Below are 19,837 nucleotides of genomic sequence, written 5' to 3'. Positions count from 1 at the left end.
CATCTTAAAGGATAAACTATCGGTTCAGAGGTTATTGAGATCATTAAGTAAACCACACAGATCATGTTACTTTTTTCTAAGGAGGTAATAATAAAAAAAAATATTCTGGTGAATTCAACCCAATCAATAAAAAAACCTAACATATTTACTTTTGAAACATCCTGTAAGAAAAATCTTTAGATACATGAAAGATATAATAATTGGAAAGAGAGAAAAAAATTTATTATTATTGTTGAGATGATATCATGTCTGACATATTAATGTTTTACTCTTTTAGGTAGCACAGTAGGATCTTTTCCTAAAAGTGCCTGTTCAAGCACCAACCCCCCTGGCCTTCTAATCAAAACTTTTCAAAGGTCTATCAAAAATATGAAAATTCAAATACTAACTAAAATAATTGTCAAAAATTAATAACTTATTGCTTCAATAAAATTAATAAAAGACCACAACAACCAATTCCTATTTTTTGTTTTTATTCTACTATTTAAATAACTCTTTATAAGACGTTAAAGTATAATGTATTCATAATGCAATAAAATTCTCAAAATCTATTAAAAACTAAAGCATCAAAGTAATCTTTACAGTTCAATTATACATTATACAACATATTAAATTTCCAAATATACTTAACTTTTACTCTAGGTACTTTGAAATCATTTGATACTAATCCTTATTAATTACTATTACTATCTGTTAGAAAAGGGACATTACTCTCAAAATCTGCAAGATGGAATGTAAAGGATATATTGATTGTGAACAAATAGTCATGATATTGAATATATTTCATTAAATAAATTGAAGATACAATTTTCAACAAGAAATGTATACCGAATTAGGATTTTTACCCAAAACATACAACATAAATAAATCAGAAATCAAGCAATTTGATGTGGTATTTTTTTCATGTCAAAACCAAATTCAAACAATTGCTTACTAAAAATAATATTGGACATACTTTTTCTATTGTGCTTTATCCACAAGTATTTGACCATTTGTACAAGCAATGCAATCCAACTCCATTAGTAAGAACAAATCCTAGAATAGTTTCCAAAGATACTTTGCAATTATATATCACAGTAGACTATATGGCAGGTTTATCTAGTACTCCTACTGTCACACTTATGTTACCAAATATCTATGAAAACATCCTTCAGATTCTTTTCTTTTAGATTCACAATCTTAATCCTTGGCTTCCCAGTTCCAAGAAGGGATAGAGATAAAGACCATCGTAAGTTTCAAAGATTTTTGTTGTATTTTGGAAGATTTTTTTATCTTTAAAAGTAGTTCAAAATATCAGGAAGAATGTTTCTTTAGTATAGTTCAAAGAATTTCATGAACTAGTAATACAAAAGAATATAATGCTAATGTGTAAGGGAAGTGCTATTGGTATAAAAATAGCTTATCATTAAAGTTATTAATCTCATGTAAGATCCAAGTATCTTTTTTCTTGTCATTAATATAAGAAAACATTTTCCGATAACCTTTTCTTTAAATTATGAATAGTTTATACTTTTAATAAATATGTATCACATATAGATTTTATTGTCTAAAAATAATTTAGAATTGCATCAACTTTTAATGGAGCGTTGCCATTTCTACAACTCCCAGAAATACGATGAATGTTTTTCTTGTCAAAATGTATTACCCTCCGCCAAAAATGCAGTCATACTTTAAGAAAAAGTCACTGCTTTGTAAAGCTAATGGACCTTGCAGGGTTTTCTAGCGTCATGTGCCTTGGGTAAAACTACTATACAAATTTCCACTTTTGTATAATTATTACATTTAAAAAGTATTCCTGTGTAGTTAGTAGCAGTATATAATATAATTTGCATCTAACATGCATAATTAATTACATTCAATAGTAGTGTCATATCAAATCCGCAATTAAACCTGTCTTTTAATAGAGCAGCTATAACTTTAAGATATTCTAAATGTCCATCTTAAGTTGTCATTTTATTAATTAGATGATTTATTGACTTAAGTTTATCGGACATTCCTTAAAACTAACTAGCTTGAAAAAGGCGTAAGAGAAAATACATCAAATTTATTACCACAGCATCATAACTGGTAAATTTACTTAACCCCTTAATATTCCAAAAATGTAGGGAAAAAAACAACTATGATAACATTTATAAGTATCAAACTTAAAAAAAACAATGTTTGGACAAACAAACAAAGGTAATTATAGAGCAGATTGAATTATCATAACAAAAAATAGAAAGTTTGAGAACCTTCGATAAGATTTTAGCTGTCTATCTATAAAAGCAGAAAATCTAATTGTATCTAGTTTTAAGTTATTAACATGAAATCTTAGAACTATGCGGATCTGATAAAACAACTACATAGATAATGTATAGGTTCTGTGGTCTTATATATTGTAATATAACTACAGATTTTATGCTTAGTAATGCCTGAAATTGTGCTATTATGTAAATATTTCTCCTTGGCTTTAAAAATCTTCCAATTGTGACTTTCAACTTGATAATGGACTTAGATAATTATTCAAAAATATGTTTTTAAAAATGCGAGTGTACTTAAAATGTTATTGAATCTTTTGAGATTTTAAAAGAAATTAAGTTACATTTTGTATTATTGAAAGAAAACGAAGTAGCGGGTTTCGTTGTATTTTGACAGTAGCTTCTTATAGGTTATTTTAGGTTAGGTAAATGTTAATGATTGCTTTGCACGGTTAGAGCTCCCTGCAGGGGCTATAAATAGGAGAACAGCTACTGTGAATACCCGTGATTCGTTTTCTTTCCATGATCTAACAGTTTATACAGTATACAAAAGCAATCTCTACTAAATGATCATAATTAGCTTAATTAATGACAGTTTGACTTTTACAAAGAAATATATATAAAACTAGGAGGAAAATTACTTAAAAATATTCTGTTTAAATCTTATTTGGTCCTTTTGTATAAAACATCATTACAAATAGTTTTTGTTTATTATGAAATTATTTACCTATGGCTATAAGGATAAATTGTATGACATTTTTTATGAAACTAATATAAATTAGTAAGCGTAGCAAATCTATCATCGTAACCAGAAAGTCCGTGCGTCCGATTGTTCTTTTACTATTTGCGATATTTATTCAATTTTGCAACTAATATACGATTTCGTTTAGACTTAGAAATTAATGTTCTGCTTATTAAGTTCTGACACTCTGCAAGAGTTATTGTTTGTTTGTCCTTCCTTCTGATTTTAGAACTTCGCTTTTATGGATGTTGTCATTCTTGTTTTTTCTATATGGTTGTCCTTGTGCTTATACATGTAGTGGATACATAGATAATGTATTTGTTAGAGAAGAAGGAATCAGGGATATAAAGGGATAATACAATGGTCGAAAAATTGATATACATCGCCCAATCATAATAAACAAAATTACCCTTTATGAATAAAAAAAATAGTGGGTGAAACGTTTGGACACTCAATTAAATCAAACGACCAGTGTAATAAACAGGTCATTGTCTTCTTCCTTCTTGGAAAAGAGAAATAATGATATCAATAATCTAGAAAATGTTTTGTCTTAGTGTGTAAGTGTGTTATTGTTCCATCAATTTCACAAAATGTATACATTATTAAATCATTGAAATAGCAATTTTTTAGAACAGCGAAATTGTTTCTTCCCACGCGTTGCTTCAATTAATATCAAAACTTTGCCATACGCAATAGCCTGTGTTTGATTTTGCGATTGTAAAAACACTACAGAAATATGTAGTAAGCGTTAGTTATTGCAAACAAGTATGTGTGTGTTTGTGTGTGGTTTGATTGTTCAGGGTTAAATGTAATAGTTAATGGTGAAAATATAACAAGGACAATAATAAATTTCCAGTGTGGCTTCGAAACCAATTGATATACACTGGATTAGAACGAGTTCTCAGCCAAACTGTAAAATCATGTATAGCATCGCATTACAGACAGCTTTCCAAGAATATTGAAATAAAAATAAAAAAGTTAAAACCAATTTTTTAGCCTGGGTCTTTGGTTCCTAGGGCTAACAAAAATGGTCTCGATCTTGTAATTTTTATTTTAATAAACGCGGAAAGCTGTCCATCATACGATTTTGAGACTATAAATATGTATGCCTATAGTCTATATATGTTTACTTGTATGAAAGGATATTGTAAAAGTCTAATGCTGTCATGTCATTTACCCAAGAACACATCTGTCTCAGATTAATCTGATTAGCAATTTACAAAGAGGGAGGTCATTTTCTAGTATATCCCGTAAAGGTGTGTGTTATAAGGCCTAAAAATAGTAGTAGAACGATAAGGTGCTCTATATATTTGTATTTCCTATTGAATAGAACAATAGGGAAGAAATTTATTTTTTTTTTTTGATAACCGTACCTGGAATATCCATAAATTTCTATCAAACGCTTTGTTTGGCTCAAACTGTCACAAATAAAAAAAAATATAATTATAATAAATCAACCTGTAAAGAATGACTTCTTCCTTTGTTTAATGGTATAGATTGTTCTTAACCTTTACCTTGTACCTATAGAAAACATTATTATTATAATTATATTTTTTTTAAATTTTTGTCAGTTTGAGCCAAACAAAGCGTTTGATAGAAATTTCGTATTTTTTAAAGATATTCCAGGTACGATTATCAAAAAAAAAAAAAAAATTTCCCTATTGTTCTATTCAATAGGGAATACAAATATATAGAGCACCTTATCGTTCTACTACTATTTTTAGGCCTTATAACACACACCTTTACGGGATTTACAAGAAAATGACCTCTCTCTTTGTCTATTTAAACAAGGATGACAAAATCCCATAGCGAAGTATATTAAATAGCAAAAAAGGTATACGAAACAGCCATGCAGATGGATGGATAAAGTGAGTTAAAGAGTCTCAGTCATTGAGATATTTACATTAGAGTAAAACAATAGAGGAGGAAGGAGTTAAATAACAGTATATCCCCACCCCGTGGATGCTGTGCCAACTTTAAATTTGGTTTTTGAACATTAACCAATAGCCAAGAATATCAACACAGCCAAGTCGCTATAAAGAGCAAAAAGCAATTTTCTAGCAGATGAAAAAAGTCCCCAACAGGTAGATCTAGATAGTTGTCTGGTTTTACAACTATATTGATAGATTTATTATCTTTACATGCTACTTTAGACATTATTTAAGGATAAGAAAAATCTCATTTACCCCACAGAATCTTTATCTCTACAATAGTCTAATGGACAGACAAAAGGACAAATTAGTTGTCATTGGAATCATCACATAACATTTTGTTATATTATCTTTACAATAGCTAAGGGAAAACACATGTATCTTCTAGAAATTTGATATAATCCACTGAAAATTTTTATTTTAGTGTGATCTAAAATAGAAAATCCCATGAATTTTATGGTAAATTCTGTGTGTGTCAACTTAGTCTCATGACAGCACCAGTGTTGTTCTGATAAACATTATGTATATGTATTTTTATTTATCTTATTATATATTTTTAGATCTCATGGCATTTTATAGATTTATTTTCAATGTATGGTATCTACTTTGTAATCAGAGAACATTACTCAACGAAACAACTTTTTAACTTAATTTGACCAAAATTTGGATTTAGATTATTTACAAGACCTTTGTCAATTATTTAATACATATGTCAATAGGTTAAACTTAATAATGCTTTTTTTCTGGCAAAAAAAGATGATTTTCTAGTTATCTATCTCTCCACTTTGTGTACATATTATATGTGTATGTTATTGTACAATGTGTCATGTTATTGGACCCTTGTACTAATGTACATACATTATCCTGTAAAATCCCTTATCCTGCCATTGGAGCATTATTAACCTACCACCCGCCCCCCCCCCTCCGTCAATATGATTTAGAAATAAATCTATAGCGCTATATAAAAATACTAGCGGCTTCGCCCCTAGCCTCTAGGGGCTTTTCCACAAGAGGTAATTAAAAAAAAAAAAGTACCACCCCTAAGGTACCCCTACTACTTTCTGTTAAAAAAAAATTAAGTACCCCCCACTAAGGTGCCCCCACTACTTTCTAAATAAAGAAGAAAAAAATGTTAATGGTCCTTATTTTGCTTATTTTTGATAAAATATGAGGGGGGGGGGGCTGGGTGAATACATCCATATTAAAGATTTTAACCATTATCCTATTCATGATAATGCATACAAGGTTGTCTCAGGAAGTGTTAATATTTTTCCCAAAAGTTTTCATCTGTATCTCTTTATAATTAATATTTTAGTTGTTAAATTAAAGAAAGCTTAACACATATATAACCACCTTCCATCTTTATCTTCAATATCTATTTATCTATCTAAATATCTATCTATCTACCTGTACACTTAATTTAGTGCTAGCTTGAACATGCAGGTTTCTAGATTCACAAGTATATACACCTTCCATTATTATCTTTACTCTATCTATCTATCTATCTATCTATCTATCTACCTGTACACTTAATTTAGTGCTAGCCTGACCATGCTGGTTTCTAGCCTCACAAGTATGTATATACACCTTCCATTATTATCTTTACTCTATCTATCTACCTGTACACTTAAGTAAGACGAATGGTTAACGGACTCAACATGTAAAATCCTCAGACAGAAAAACTCAAGGCATCAAATTTTTAAATTAATTCAACGTTTCGAGGGCAAAACTGCCCTCATCATCAGGAACTAAACAAAAAAAATAGCAATTAAAATTTATCAAAATATGCATTTTAAGTCAATTATTACTTAATATATGTTTTATAGGCATTTTTACATATATACACTTAATTTAGTGCTAGCTTGACCATGATGATTTCTAGCCTCACAAGTATATACACCTTCCATTAATATCTTTACTCTATCTATCTATCTATCGATTTACCTGTACACTTAATTTAGTGCTAGCTTGACCATACTGGTTTCTAGCCTCAAAAGTATATATACCTTCCATTAATATCTATCTATCTATCTATCTATCTACCTACCTGTACACTTAATTTAGTGCTAGCTTGGCCATGCTGGTTTCTAGCCTCACAAGTATATACACTTTCCATTATTATCTTCACTCTATCTATCTATTTATCTATCTATCTATCTATCTATCTATCTATCTATCTATCTATCTATCTATCTATCTATCTATCTATCTATCTATCTATCTATCTATCTATCTATCTATCAATCTACCTGTACACTTAATTTAGTGCTAGCTTGACCATGCTGGTTTTTAGCCTCACAAGTATATATACCTACTATTATTATCTTTACTTTATCTATCTATCTATCTAGCTATCTATCTATCTATCTATCTATCTATCTATCTATCTATCTATCTATCTATCTATCTATCTATCTATCTATCTATCTATCTACCTGTACACTTAATTTAGTGCTAGCCTGACCATGCTGGTTTCTAGCCTCACAAGTATATACACCTTCCATTATTATCTTTACTCTATCTATCTATCTATCTATCTATCTATCTATCTATCTATCTATCTACCTGTACACTTAATTTAGTGCTAGCTTGACCATGCTGGTTTCTAGCCTCACAAGTATATATACCTACTATTATTATCTTTACTTTATCTATCTATCTATCTAGCTATCTATCTATCTATCTATCTATCTATCTATCTATCTATCTATCTATCTACCTGTACACTTAATTTAGTGCTAGCCTGACCATGCTGGTTTCTAGCCTCACAAGTATATACACCTTCCATTATTATCTTTACTCTATCTATCTATCTATCTATCTATCTATCTATCTATCTATCTATCTACCTGTACACTTAATTTAGTGCTAGCTTGACCATAATGATTTCTAGCCTCACAAGTATATACACCTTCCATTATTATCTTTACTCTATCTATCTATCTATCTATCTATCTATCTACCTGTACACTTAATTTAGTGCTAGCCTGACCATGCTGGTTTCTAGCCTCACAAGTATATATACCTACTATTATTATCTTTACTTTATCTATCTATCTATCTAGCTATCTATCTATCTATCTATCTATCTATCTATCTACCTGTACACTTAATTTAGTGCTAGCCTGACCATGCTGGTTTCTAGCCTCACAAGTATATACACCTTCCATTATTATCTTTACTCTATCTATCTATCTATCTATCTATCTATCTATCTATCTATCTATCTATCTATCTATCTATCTATCTATCTATCTATCTATCTATCTATCTATCTATCTATCTATCTATCTATCTATCTATCTATCTATCTATCTATCTATCTATCTATCTATCTATCTATCTATCTATCTATCTATCTATCTATCTATCTATCTATCTATCTATATATCTATCTGTCTGTCTATCTATCTATCTATCTATCTATCTATCTATCTATCTATCTATCTATCTATCTATCTATCTATCTATCTATCTATCTATCTATCTATTTATCTATATACCTATCTATCTATCTACCTACCTGTACACTTAATTTAGTGCTAGCTTGGCCATGCTGGTTTCTAGCCTTAATAGTATATACACCTTACATTATCATCTTCACTCTATCTATCTATCTATCTATATATATATCTATCTATCTATCTACCCACCTGTACACTTAATTTAGTGCTAGCTTGGCCATGCTGGTTTCTAGCCTCATAAGTATATACACCTTACATTATCATCTTCACTCTATCTATCTATCTATCTATCTATCTATCTATCTATATATATATCTATCTACCAACCTGTACACTTAATTTAGTGCTAGCTTGACCATGCTGGTTCCTAGCCTCACAAGTATATACACCTTCCATTATTATCTTTACTCTATCTATCTATATATCTATCTATCTATCTATCTATCTATCTATCTATATATCTATCTACCTACCTGTACACTTAATTTAGTGCTAGCCTGACCATGCTGATTTCTAGCCTCACAAGTATATACACCTTCCATTAATATCTTTACTCTATCTATCTATCTATCTATCTATCTATCTACCTACCTGTACACTTAATTTAGTGCTAGCTTGGCCATGCTGGTTTCTAGCCTCACAAGTATATACACCTTTCATTATTATCTTCACTCTATCTATCTATCTATCTATCTATCTATATATATATCTATCTATCTATCTATCTATCTATCTATCTATCTATCTATATATATATATATATCTATCTACCAACCTGTACACTTAATTTAGTGCTAGCTTGACCATGCTGTTTTCTAGCCTCACAAGTATATACACCTTCCATTATTATCTTTACTCTATCTATCTATCTATCTATCTACCTGTACACTTAATTTAGTGCTAGCTTGGCCATGCTGGTTTCTAGCCTCACAAGTATATACACCTTCCATTATTATCTTTACTCTATCTATCTATCTATCTACCTGTACACTTAATTTAGTGCTAGCTTGACCATGCTGGTTTCTAGCCTCTCAAGTATATACACTTTCCATTATTATCTTTACTCTATCTATCTATCTATCTATCTATCTATCTACCTGTACACTTAATTTAGTGCTAGCCTTACCATGCTGGTTTCTAGCCTCACAAGTATATACACCTTCCATTATTATCTTTACTCTATCTATCTATCTACCCACCTGTACACTTAATTTGGTGCAAGCCTGATCATGCTGGTTTCTAGCCTCTCAAGTATATACACCTTCCATTATTATCTTCACTCTATCTATCTATCTACCCACCTGTACACTTAATTTGGTGCAAGCCTGATCATGCTGGTTTCTAGCCTCTCAAGTATATACACCTTCCATTATTATCTTCACTCTATCTATCTATCTACCCACCTGTACACTTAATTTAGTGCTAGCTTGACCATGCTGGTTTCTAGTCTCACAAGTATATACACCTTCCATTAATATCTTTACTCTATCTATCTATCTATCTATCTATCTATTTATCTATCTATCTACCTGTACACTTAATTTAGTGCTAGCTTGACCATGCTGGTTTCTAGCCTCACAAGTATATACACCTTCCATTGTCCGTTTCACTCCCTCACTAAAAATATATTAAGAAATATTTTTATTTTTAAGATTTTCAAATAAAAATGATTCGTTTATGTTCTAATACATTTTGGCCATTATTGTTATTGGCAGGTCGTGGAGTCTTTAGGCTCTTTATGACACTGGTCTCCAAAGTTTTACAATAACGTTTTCTTATTCGTTGATTTAACAACTTTAGGGACTTTTGGAGAATTTAAATTGGTTAGGTCATTAGGTTGAGCGTTCAAACGTTTCAACTACAAATGTTAATCTTCAGGAGGGGTAATTTTGTTATCATTGGGAATGTACATCATTTTATCGACCATTGCCTTAACTCTTTAGGTTCTTGGTTATTAGAGAGAATTATTGAAAATTGACTATCTGTGATTTGAATATTGAATATTAAATAACGTAAAAACTGCTGGAAAACAAATCAAATACCTGAACTCAAGCAGTGGTTGGTTGCTGATAGTATGTCCATTATACTGCCAGCTTATATCTGGTCTAGGATACCCGTCTGCTGTACATAGTATTGGTCCTATAATAGACAGATAGATAGATATGTAAAATAGATAGATAGTATGTCAATTGTACTGCCAACTTATATCTGGTCTAGGGTAACCGTCTGCTGTACATAGTATTGGTCCTATAATAGATAGATTGATAGGTTGTTCGCTAGATAGATATGATGTCCTACAATAAAAAAAGACATATGATTAGATAGATAGATAAATAATATAGAAAGCATAACGGTTAGACTAAAGATCAAGAAATACAATAGTAAACTGAAAGATAAAGGTTGATACAGTATATTTCCATTATAAAGATCAACACAAAAAGAAAATTGTATACTTTTTACATGTATATAAAGGATAATTATATTATGCATATTATCCTAATATTCAGGATAAGTATTACTTTCTTAACTTCTGGTAGGTAGATGCATTCTTATACATGGAGGGATGGGACATTGGGCTGTTTATTACACTAGTCCCTAAAGATTTATAATAAAATTTTTATATTCGTTGGCTTGATAACCTTGGGGACTTTTATTCAATTTTGATAGGTTGGTCCAAGTTGAGTGTCTTTAAGTTTCAACCATTAATTGTAATCTACAAAAGAGGGAATTTTGTGTATCATCATTGGGGAAGTACATCAATTTATGGGTAATTGTCTTATCCATTTAGGTCCCTGATTCTTCTAGGTTTAGATGACATACAGGGTTTAAAGTTGTATCTTAATTTTGGTATAACAGCAAAAAAGTCTATACGAGCATGTTATTTAAAAGTAAAGGGGTATGAAAGCTTTAAGAACCCTATTTGCTTGACAAAAGAGAAAAATTCATGGATTTAAGGAAATTTAAATTGTGTAGAATACTTTATAATACAAAAAGTTTGAAGAAACAATTTTTTTTACAAATTATAAAGACAAAAAAAACTACAAAACATTATTTATTTTTAATTGTATTCTCATCAAATAAAATTAACTTTAAGACGAAATTTTTAACTGGCAGTGGCAATAATGATAAATTATAAATCTTGCTTTATATATACTTCAGTGTCTTTTTTTAAATTTTCTCGCGGCTACGCCCCTATTTATCTTGGGAGGGTGGTGTTATACTCCCCCAAAATAGTTATAAACATTTCCGGGACCTATGAGAAGCTACCCTGCAATTGAGAACCATTACGGTTCAGCAGTCAGCGAGATCCTTCTGTACAGACAATCAATCAGACATCCTGTTACTTTATTATAAGAATTCTAAACTCATATTTTTAGCAAATTTACATCTGCTAATATTCCTGAAAAACTTGTATGCAACAGGAAAAAAGTTGTTGATTAAATTAGTCAACATTCTTAACTTTTAACATTAGGATGATCAATGTTAGACATTAAGATATTGTATAAATTGTACTTAAGGTAGGTAGGTTAGATTATATTATTTACAAGTTAGGCATTAAGAAAATTATACGTTTAATTAGGTCTATTTTCACATTAGGTCTTAATACTTTTGTCCATTAGTTCTTATGTTTCTAGACTTTTGTCTATTAGATATTATAATGTTATACTTTGTTAGGTATTCTGTCTTTATACTTTTGTCAATTTAATCTTTGGTCATTAAACTTTTGTTCATTAAGTCCTTTGTATGTTTTTAGATTTCTGTTCAAATTACATTGTAAATGAAGAAAAGTTTTTACAATCATATAGATACAATTTCAAACAACAAAGAGCCCTATGTAAAAAAACTGTACTGAATTTTAAGCTAACTATTCATCATCCAAGAATATATTCTAGAGAATAAACACAGTAAATTGTAAAAGTATAATAATATAAAGAATTTTCCTTTTGCTTCAAAGAGGGTATTTTTTGCGCATTTTCCGTAAATTTGTAAGTTAGCGTTTGGTAAAATGCGCCTATTAAGTCTAAATGTTCTTAATGTTGACTAATTGACCGCTAACAAATTTTTTTTGGGAAAATACCCGAAAAAAACTTTTGTAAAATACAAATAAAGAAAAATACAAAACTTCTTATTTTTATGAAAATATCAAAAATCTCAAACTGTGCTCAACATATTTCTTAGAACCACAGGGAGTGAATATTAAGAGTGAAATTTATTAACTTTTTAGCTTTGATATTCTGACAAAAAAAGAAAACGGTTAGTTGAATATATATTTGCTTAGTTGGTGGGTCTGTAATGCTAACAACGTTCTATAAAGAAAATTAGAGTATTTAGCTTCAATTAAAAACTAGCAGCTATGATTTATGTAGGTGAGATGACAATTGTTTGCTTAAGGCTTTCTTCTTGGGAAGTTAGAGATAAAACAATAAAAACTTTTTACGAAACCTTAAGAAGCTTCACTGTAGAGGATAATCATATCGGTTAAACATATGGCAAACTTTTTCGTTATAGAAAAACATTAAAGCATACATTTTTAGACAGACAGACACATATTCAATTACTTATATAACTAAAATAACTTAATTGAACTTTTTTTTGCAGAATTTTTCTCCCTATTAGTGGAGCTTTGTAGGTATTTGTTTGTCTGTTGAAAATATTTTCTTAAGAAATATAATGTAGAATTATTAAACTCTTTCATTTGGAAGTAGAAATAGGCACGGAGTCATGGATAGGTAGAAAATGGATAAATTAATCTTTCTCTAATTGAAAAGTATGACTTTCTGAATTTAAAATATAATCTTTCATCAAATGCCAGAAGCAGCCTATAGTGCCTAATAAAATTTTAAAGAAAAGTTGTGTTTATATATATATATATAATAAAACAATGACGTCATAGAAAAAACGCGACCAATAATAGGCCAAATACATTTTACTATTGGTCAAAATGTATACTGGCCTACTGGACTATTTGTTATTAAAAGGTATATTTGTCTAATGACTATTTTGTTAAAAAAAAACTTTACGTTTATGATGAAATCAAAATTCCCCCCACCCCGGAGAAGGGAGACGCATCGCAAAAGTATTTTTTTAAGTGTTTACGTGTTAGGATAGAGTAAATTGGTGAATGACAGCTCTACAAGATTATCCACATCCCTCTAGCATGCATAGTACGCAGATTTGGGATTCGCTACAGAAAAAAAAACATTTAAATTGCAAAACTTTACATTAAATTGTCAGATTCTCTAGTATTTCTTTTCGAAAATAACATTTTAATGCAATTTATGGACTGAATACTATATATAATATTCAAATTGATATCAAATTTATTGCCCCGGAAAAAAAACATTTATATAACCTCTAGTTGAAATAAGAAATATTGCATTTATAGCAACCTAGTTGTTGGGCATTTGTCTGTCTGTCATAGAATCGTATTCATGGGACCTAATGATTTCTTTGTAGGTAATCTTAAACTTAAAGCTATTAAACCTTTCTAGAAAGCGAAACACCTCTATAATCCATAAAATAATGTCTTTAGTCTATTTTAGATATGTTGATTTTAATCATTATTGAAAAATTTTCTTGTTATATATTTATTTAATTTTTGGAATACTAATTCCTAGGACAATGCACAATGTCATAAGTGAACCATCTCTATAATTAAGTCCTAAAAACCTAAATATGTCCTAAAACATTATCCAGCTATATTTGACAGTTTTGCTACAAATTTACTTACAAGTTTTTTTTATACGTATACATTAATTTTGAGTTTATTCAGTGCTGACACTTACCAGTGTAAATGTTTATATGTCCTACCTTTCAAGAGCTTCGCTTTTATTCATGATTGCATCCTAGTTAAATCTACAAAAACTATAAATGACTATATTCTATAAAATATACTACTCATACATACATGTGTACATTTTGGTCGACAATAAAGAGAGAATTGTTCCTCCAATTTGTGAAATAGAACCTATTTATATGAAGAAGTTTATGTCAAACATCTTAGAAACAATAGATAGTTTTAGCACGTTTATGTTAGTTGTTGAATGGTTAATTTTGGACAAAAACTTTAAGATAGAAACTATATAACAAGACATTTTACTTGGTTCTTATTGTTACCATATCAGGGGAATGTTTTTTAAAGAAGAATACCTTGACCTCTAAACAAGCACGATATGATACAAAGCACAGTTAGGACTTAAGGACAAAGGTTGTATATTTGTTAGTTATTGATGCATCATGAAATAACATATCTTTATCATTTTTTAACAGCAATTTTTGCAGGGATTTAAAGGGATGTTTCAATGCCCGATAAATTAATGAACATCACCAATAATGATAAACAAAATTACCCTTTCTATAAATTAAAATAAGTGGATCAAACATTCAAACACTCAACTTCTTGAAGCAACTGATTAAAATTCACTATAGTCCCAAAAATTGGTAAGCCAACGAATAATAAAACGTTACTATAAAACTAGTGTAATAAACAACGCTTACTCTCTGAAGTTTAGTAAAGGCAATATTTTTTTGAGATTTTGGATAAAGACTGTGTAAGGTCCAAGCCCTGGCAATTTATCATGTAAAGTATCTATTGCAATGATGTGTCTACTAGATATTTAAAATATTAAGTATTCTAAACCCTAAACGTATCGTATTTCGAGAAAATTTGGAAGGGAATTTAGAGATATGAAAATATTGAAATTGGGGAATATTAATTTACGTGTGCAAGAATTCTATTTCAAAAATAGGATATTTATTCCCCTCTCCGTTCGTTCAAAAATACCTCCCTATTTCTATTTTTCTAAATATTCAAATTTCTTAATATTTATTTACGAAGTACTTCGTAAATAAATAGAAGATTTTGAAAAATAATAAATTTTTACGTTTTATATTTCTATTTCGAAATAAATCACGCAATCTTAAATGAAGTATGTTCGTTAAACAATTCCGAAATAAAATTTACTAGATATATTAGACTTTTAGGTTCTTTCTATGAAATTAATGTGATGACATAATTTCCTTACTCCAAAAAGTCTACCTGTTAAGAATACGACATTTTAGACGTCTTACTTTTTTCATTGCTTTTTTTACAGGGTAAAATAAAAATTCTTCCTAATATTAAAAAAGTATAATTTTGCATTACGTAAAAAAAGTATATAACGATAATGAAATATATTAAAGTTAACTTATAATAGTTTGTAATTGTATTTGTAACAATATATTTATAGATTCCCTGTTATTTGATATCATCCGTTTCCGGTGTATGCTGTTCAATTTATATCAGGGATAAATATATACACAAAAATTCCTCCAACAAATTTTTATTATTTACCGTGGTCAAAACATATTAAAAAATCTTATTTTAAAAAATGTAAATATAACGAAATAAATTATATTGAAGTTTCTAATTACCCATGTACATTTCTACCTCGTGTCTCCATGAGGTGCACACACACATAGTTCTTCAGTCCTTATTTGAATTTCAGAGTGTATTGACACGTCATACTACGCGTTAGTTAGATACAAAGAAAAGTGAAAAATAATAAAAAATTTAATATACAATGTGAAAACTTCAAATGGAATTATATTAATACAATAAAATAAAGTGATAAATATTATTTGCAATTGAAAATATAGTTATAAAAAAAAGAAGAAAGAAACAAAGTCAAGTGTCAACACAAGATCTAATTCTGTACTGTCGTCCGAAAAGGATTATTGTAGTCTATTGTTTTGCGTGAATGTCATAAGAGTACATGCACGTCAAAATAATAGGCTATGTTTTCTATTTCGGAAGGCGGTACACATAATCATTTAGTAGAGTATATTAAGGTAAGGATTTTGTAATAATTTGTAAATATAAAGTGAAAAGTCTGTTCGTTATAACTTAATTATTCTTATTTTGCCTTTTGGTAATTTCAATTTTAAACGCACAGATTTTATACTGTGAATAATTCGGCAAGCTCCATACTTTGTTTTTAATTATGTTTTTATTTTATTTTTTTATATCGTTCCAAAATTACAAAGTATCGGGTGTGTTTTATCGATAAGTCTTAGTCTTACCTAAAAATATTGAATCCCTGTGTTCGAAAAGAATTTCCGTGCATTTTTTTACGTCGTTCAGAACGGCTCGGCTCCACATTAGTTAAAAGTGAGTTTTTACAGTAATAATATGATTTAACGGTCTATTTCCTTAAATTAAACTTAAAAACCATATGTTACCAAATATACACACATCCGCAGCCGTATTTCTAGATTCGGCTCCGCGTTTTTTTGCGTTGAAACTCGTTTTTAAATGTACGCTCATATTAAACCTGATTATCAAGCTGTTTTTAAACAAATTTACTTACAATTTTGCTTTGACTCTTATATATTCGCATTCTGATAATTCAGTTCTGACATTAATGTCCGTATTTTTTTTACATTTTAACAACAAATTTTTATGTGACCTAATTATCCGATTGGTCTGATTTTTGGTTTACTGATGTTTGAATGTACAATAATATAAGCGAAGCGGCAAGTACGCATTTTCATTTTTTTCCATCACCCTTTAATTGAAATTCAAATTTATTTTTGGATATTTAGTATTTACTTTCATTTGATGTCCAACTTATTTACTCTAGAACCTCGAGCAAGAGACCATCCACGCATAAAGACACAAGACAAGTATGATTTGAGTAATGTTTTTGGCTTCGCTACTTATTGATTATTCATCCTTGTTAAATTAAATAACAATACTGCAAAAAAAATAAATATATCAATAAACAGTTTTTTGGGTTTTATTACAACATTTATTTTATAATGGTAATGATACAGATATTTAAAAAACACAAAATTATTTCATTAAATTATTTGTTTTACTTTTACTTCTACTTTATTTCTTTCCAACATAATTAATATGATAAACATATTTACAAAAATTATTTCATTCACTTTTCCAGTTCCTTGGTTGCTGTCTTCTTGGTAACTTTTACCTGTCTATCCCAAAATGCTTGGGACTTCTTGGGGACTAGCTTGTTCATCTTCAAGAACATGATGGCGTGGATGGTGTCTTTCTCTAGGTTATAGCGCCTCGATGAGTAAACTAATTTGAGGTGTGAGAAAATTCTCTCACACCTCGCATTAGAAACAGGTAAGTTGTTGAAGTTGGTCATCAAACTGACAAGTCCAGGTGGATAACATATCTGCTCTGCAACATGTTCATACCTGGCAGTAAGCATCCTGTGGCTTGCGGTCATTGCTCCTTGTTTGTACAGTTTCTGGCGTTCTTCAACATCGAAATTCTTGGACTTAGATTTTTTGACTTTCGCAATTTCCTCCTTTATCTTAGCGACTTCACGTTGGTAACCGTATGTCAAGGCATGCAACTTGGATTCTTCTATATTATTCCAATCCTTCAGCCCAGCTTTCAGGTGTTTCTTCATGACGTCCAGGGGATCCTTCTGTTTGTCACGTTGTTCTTTCTTTTTCTTCTTGGCTGCTGCTTGAGCCTGAATTTGTTTGAACTCTTGTTGTTTGTTCCAAAACATCTTTTGGATGGGTGTCATCATGCCTGTAATACATAAATATAATTAATAAAAATGATAATTGAATTATTTAACTAATGTTATTATTATTATCTATTTTAATTAATATTGTATATCTTTACCTGTGGGAGGTGCAGTTGCTGGAGAATCGTACTCGTCAGCTTCGGAATCCTCATTGTCGGCATCCGCATTAGCACTACCCAGGTCGGCCTCTTCATCTGCCTTTTCTTCAGGACTTAGGTTGGCTCTCAGTGAGATTCGGTGTAGCCGTTCACCCAACAACCTACAATTTTTGGGTGCTTGTTGTAAGATTGTTTTTGCTTCATCCTGTGTCACCGTAAAGCTTTGTGTGCCACTCGCAATCATTTCCAAATGACTGCGTGACAGGGGGTGTAGGTAGAGACAGACTTGCCAGCCTGCATTATTACGGACAATCTTGTTAACTCTCTGGTGAAGGAACTTGAATACACGTCTAGCGAATAAGTTGCCAGGCATACTTGTCCGTAGGGTAAAGAACACCGTATCCAGCATGGTGAACATCTGGACGATTGTGGCCTCATGGGCTTGGGCGGGAATTGTCAGCATGGTATCCACACACTCCAACACTTGCAGGACTTCTCTGAGGGCAAGAACCTGGTCAGGTGTTGGCCACAGATTGTCAAACTTCTTGTTGACTAAAATAAAAATTAAAAATTAATTCTATTGATATATACAGTTCTAACTTTTAATTAAGGGAACGAGAGAAGAAATAATTTATTTAGTTTAAATTTTAATAAACTTCTATTTGTTACCTTTCTCTTTTGTTTAATTAAGGGACAGAGAGAAATTTAAGTTGGTAATTTTGTTAGTTTTAAATTGTTGTTTAAATTATAATTAACTTTTTTGGGTTTACCTTTCTGATCCTGCACGGATTTTTTCACCTTCTGAAGTAGTTGTTTGTTGTCAAACAACTCTAAGAACCGCTTTATCATGTTCATTCTGGAGCTCCATCTCGTCTCCACGTATCTGGTAAGCATACGTTGTCCACTCTCTACCAAAATGCGACGCAGCTTCTTGTTATTCATAATTTTACTGACCAGCTTTGCCAGGTTAATTATGGTTCTGTTGTACCTCTTCCCTTTCTAAAAAATATAATATTTGTTAATTTTCACGTTTTTGTATAATTTATTATTTAACTTTTTAAGTTACTGTATAAGTTATTTAGTTGGTTCTATTAATCATTTAATTAATTTACTTACAACTTTGGCAGCCTGCTTCAACGCCAACTCCACTTGGTGGTTGAGGCAAACGCCTCCCACTATTAGTCCACATTTTTGCTCATCACATATCATTGTTTTCTGGATGTTCTCTTCCATTAGTTTCCCGAAATTTGTGATTGCTGAAAAGAAATAATTTAATAAATTAATATAATTTAGTTAAATGCATTTCGTGAAACTACCCCTGTAAATCATTAAATGTAATTCATTGAATTTTTTGGGAATGAATTTAATTTAACTTTACTTACCCTCTCTTTGTTGTGGATCTTTGATGGCGATGGACCTGTAGAAAATCGCACTTGATATGCCGCCATCGCCTTGTCTTGTTCCTGCCAGGGTTTCTTCACCTCCATCCTGACCCTCACCTTCGGCTTCTACAACACCATCCTCAACCTCATCTAAATCTTCTGCTTGTGCAACTCCTTTGTCAACCTCATCTATAACCATATCCAACGGGATTTCATCTTCACTATCAGCCTCAGGTGTGTCTTCCTTATCACTATCATCATCATCATCACTGACTTCCTCATCTTCATCCTCATGGTTCATGTAACTTGTATACTCTGTGGGGGTTTTCCCGTGCTCTTCATTGAGTATCTTGACGGACTAAAGAATGAAAAATAAATTAATGATTTACTTTCTAATGGTATTGTTTTAGAATATTAATTCTCGTATTCATTCAA

General features: G+C 30.5%; 3 protein-coding genes across 3 annotated transcripts in view; all 3 read right to left on the bottom strand.

Moving 5' to 3' along the window:
- The window catches only part of LOC145324592 (synaptogenesis protein syg-2-like), a 164,152-nt gene that overhangs the window by 18,601 nt on the left and 125,714 nt on the right, over positions 1 to 19,837 (bottom strand). The window contains exons 25-26 of the mRNA XM_080167173.1: positions 10,417 to 10,513; positions 9,904 to 9,991 (exon numbers count right to left, since the gene is read on the bottom strand). Of these exons, the coding sequence (XP_080023299.1) occupies positions 9,904 to 9,991; positions 10,417 to 10,513 (185 nt within the window). The remainder of the gene's footprint in view (positions 1 to 9,903; positions 9,992 to 10,416; positions 10,514 to 19,837) is intronic.
- Positions 18,001 to 19,043, bottom strand: LOC145323888 (uncharacterized). The gene is made up of 2 exons (XM_080166482.1): positions 18,791 to 19,043; positions 18,001 to 18,572 (listed from the first exon to the last, which is right to left on the bottom strand). The coding sequence occupies exons 1-2, from the start codon at positions 18,960 to 18,962 to the stop codon at positions 18,001 to 18,003; spliced, it is 744 nt and encodes a 247-aa protein (XP_080022608.1). The 5' UTR covers positions 18,963 to 19,043.
- On the bottom strand, positions 18,967 to 19,837 carry LOC145323890 (uncharacterized). The gene is made up of 2 exons (XM_080166483.1): positions 19,403 to 19,837; positions 18,967 to 19,276 (listed from the first exon to the last, which is right to left on the bottom strand). Exons 1-2 carry the CDS (start codon positions 19,701 to 19,703, stop codon positions 19,116 to 19,118), a joined length of 462 nt encoding a protein of 153 aa, XP_080022609.1. The 5' UTR covers positions 19,704 to 19,837; the 3' UTR covers positions 18,967 to 19,115.

The sequence above is a fragment of the Acartia tonsa genome, chromosome 7 (genome assembly GCF_053477335.1).
Source record: "Acartia tonsa isolate MP-2025a chromosome 7, ASM5347733v1, whole genome shotgun sequence".
NCBI classification, from domain to species: Eukaryota; Metazoa; Arthropoda; class Copepoda; order Calanoida; family Acartiidae; genus Acartia; species Acartia tonsa.
Note: the sequence above shows the minus strand (reverse complement) of the source record. Positions and strands in the feature narration are given on the sequence as shown.

Bases quoted from the DNA above. Each gene is read 5' to 3' on its own strand.
- LOC145323888 (XM_080166482.1), bottom strand. From the start codon at position 18,962: ATGAATAACAAGAAGCTGCGTCGCATTTTGGTAGAGAGTGGACAACGT. The intron at 18,573-18,790 runs GTAAACCCAAAA...TTTTTATTTTAG, and splicing joins ATCCGTGCAGGATCAGAAAG to TCAACAAGAAGTTTGACAAT.
- LOC145323890 (XM_080166483.1), bottom strand. From the start codon at position 19,703: ATGAACCATGAGGATGAAGATGAGGAAGTCAGTGATGATGATGATGAT. The intron at 19,277-19,402 runs GTAAGTAAAGTT...ATTTCTTTTCAG, and splicing joins AGATCCACAACAAAGAGAGG to CAATCACAAATTTCGGGAAA.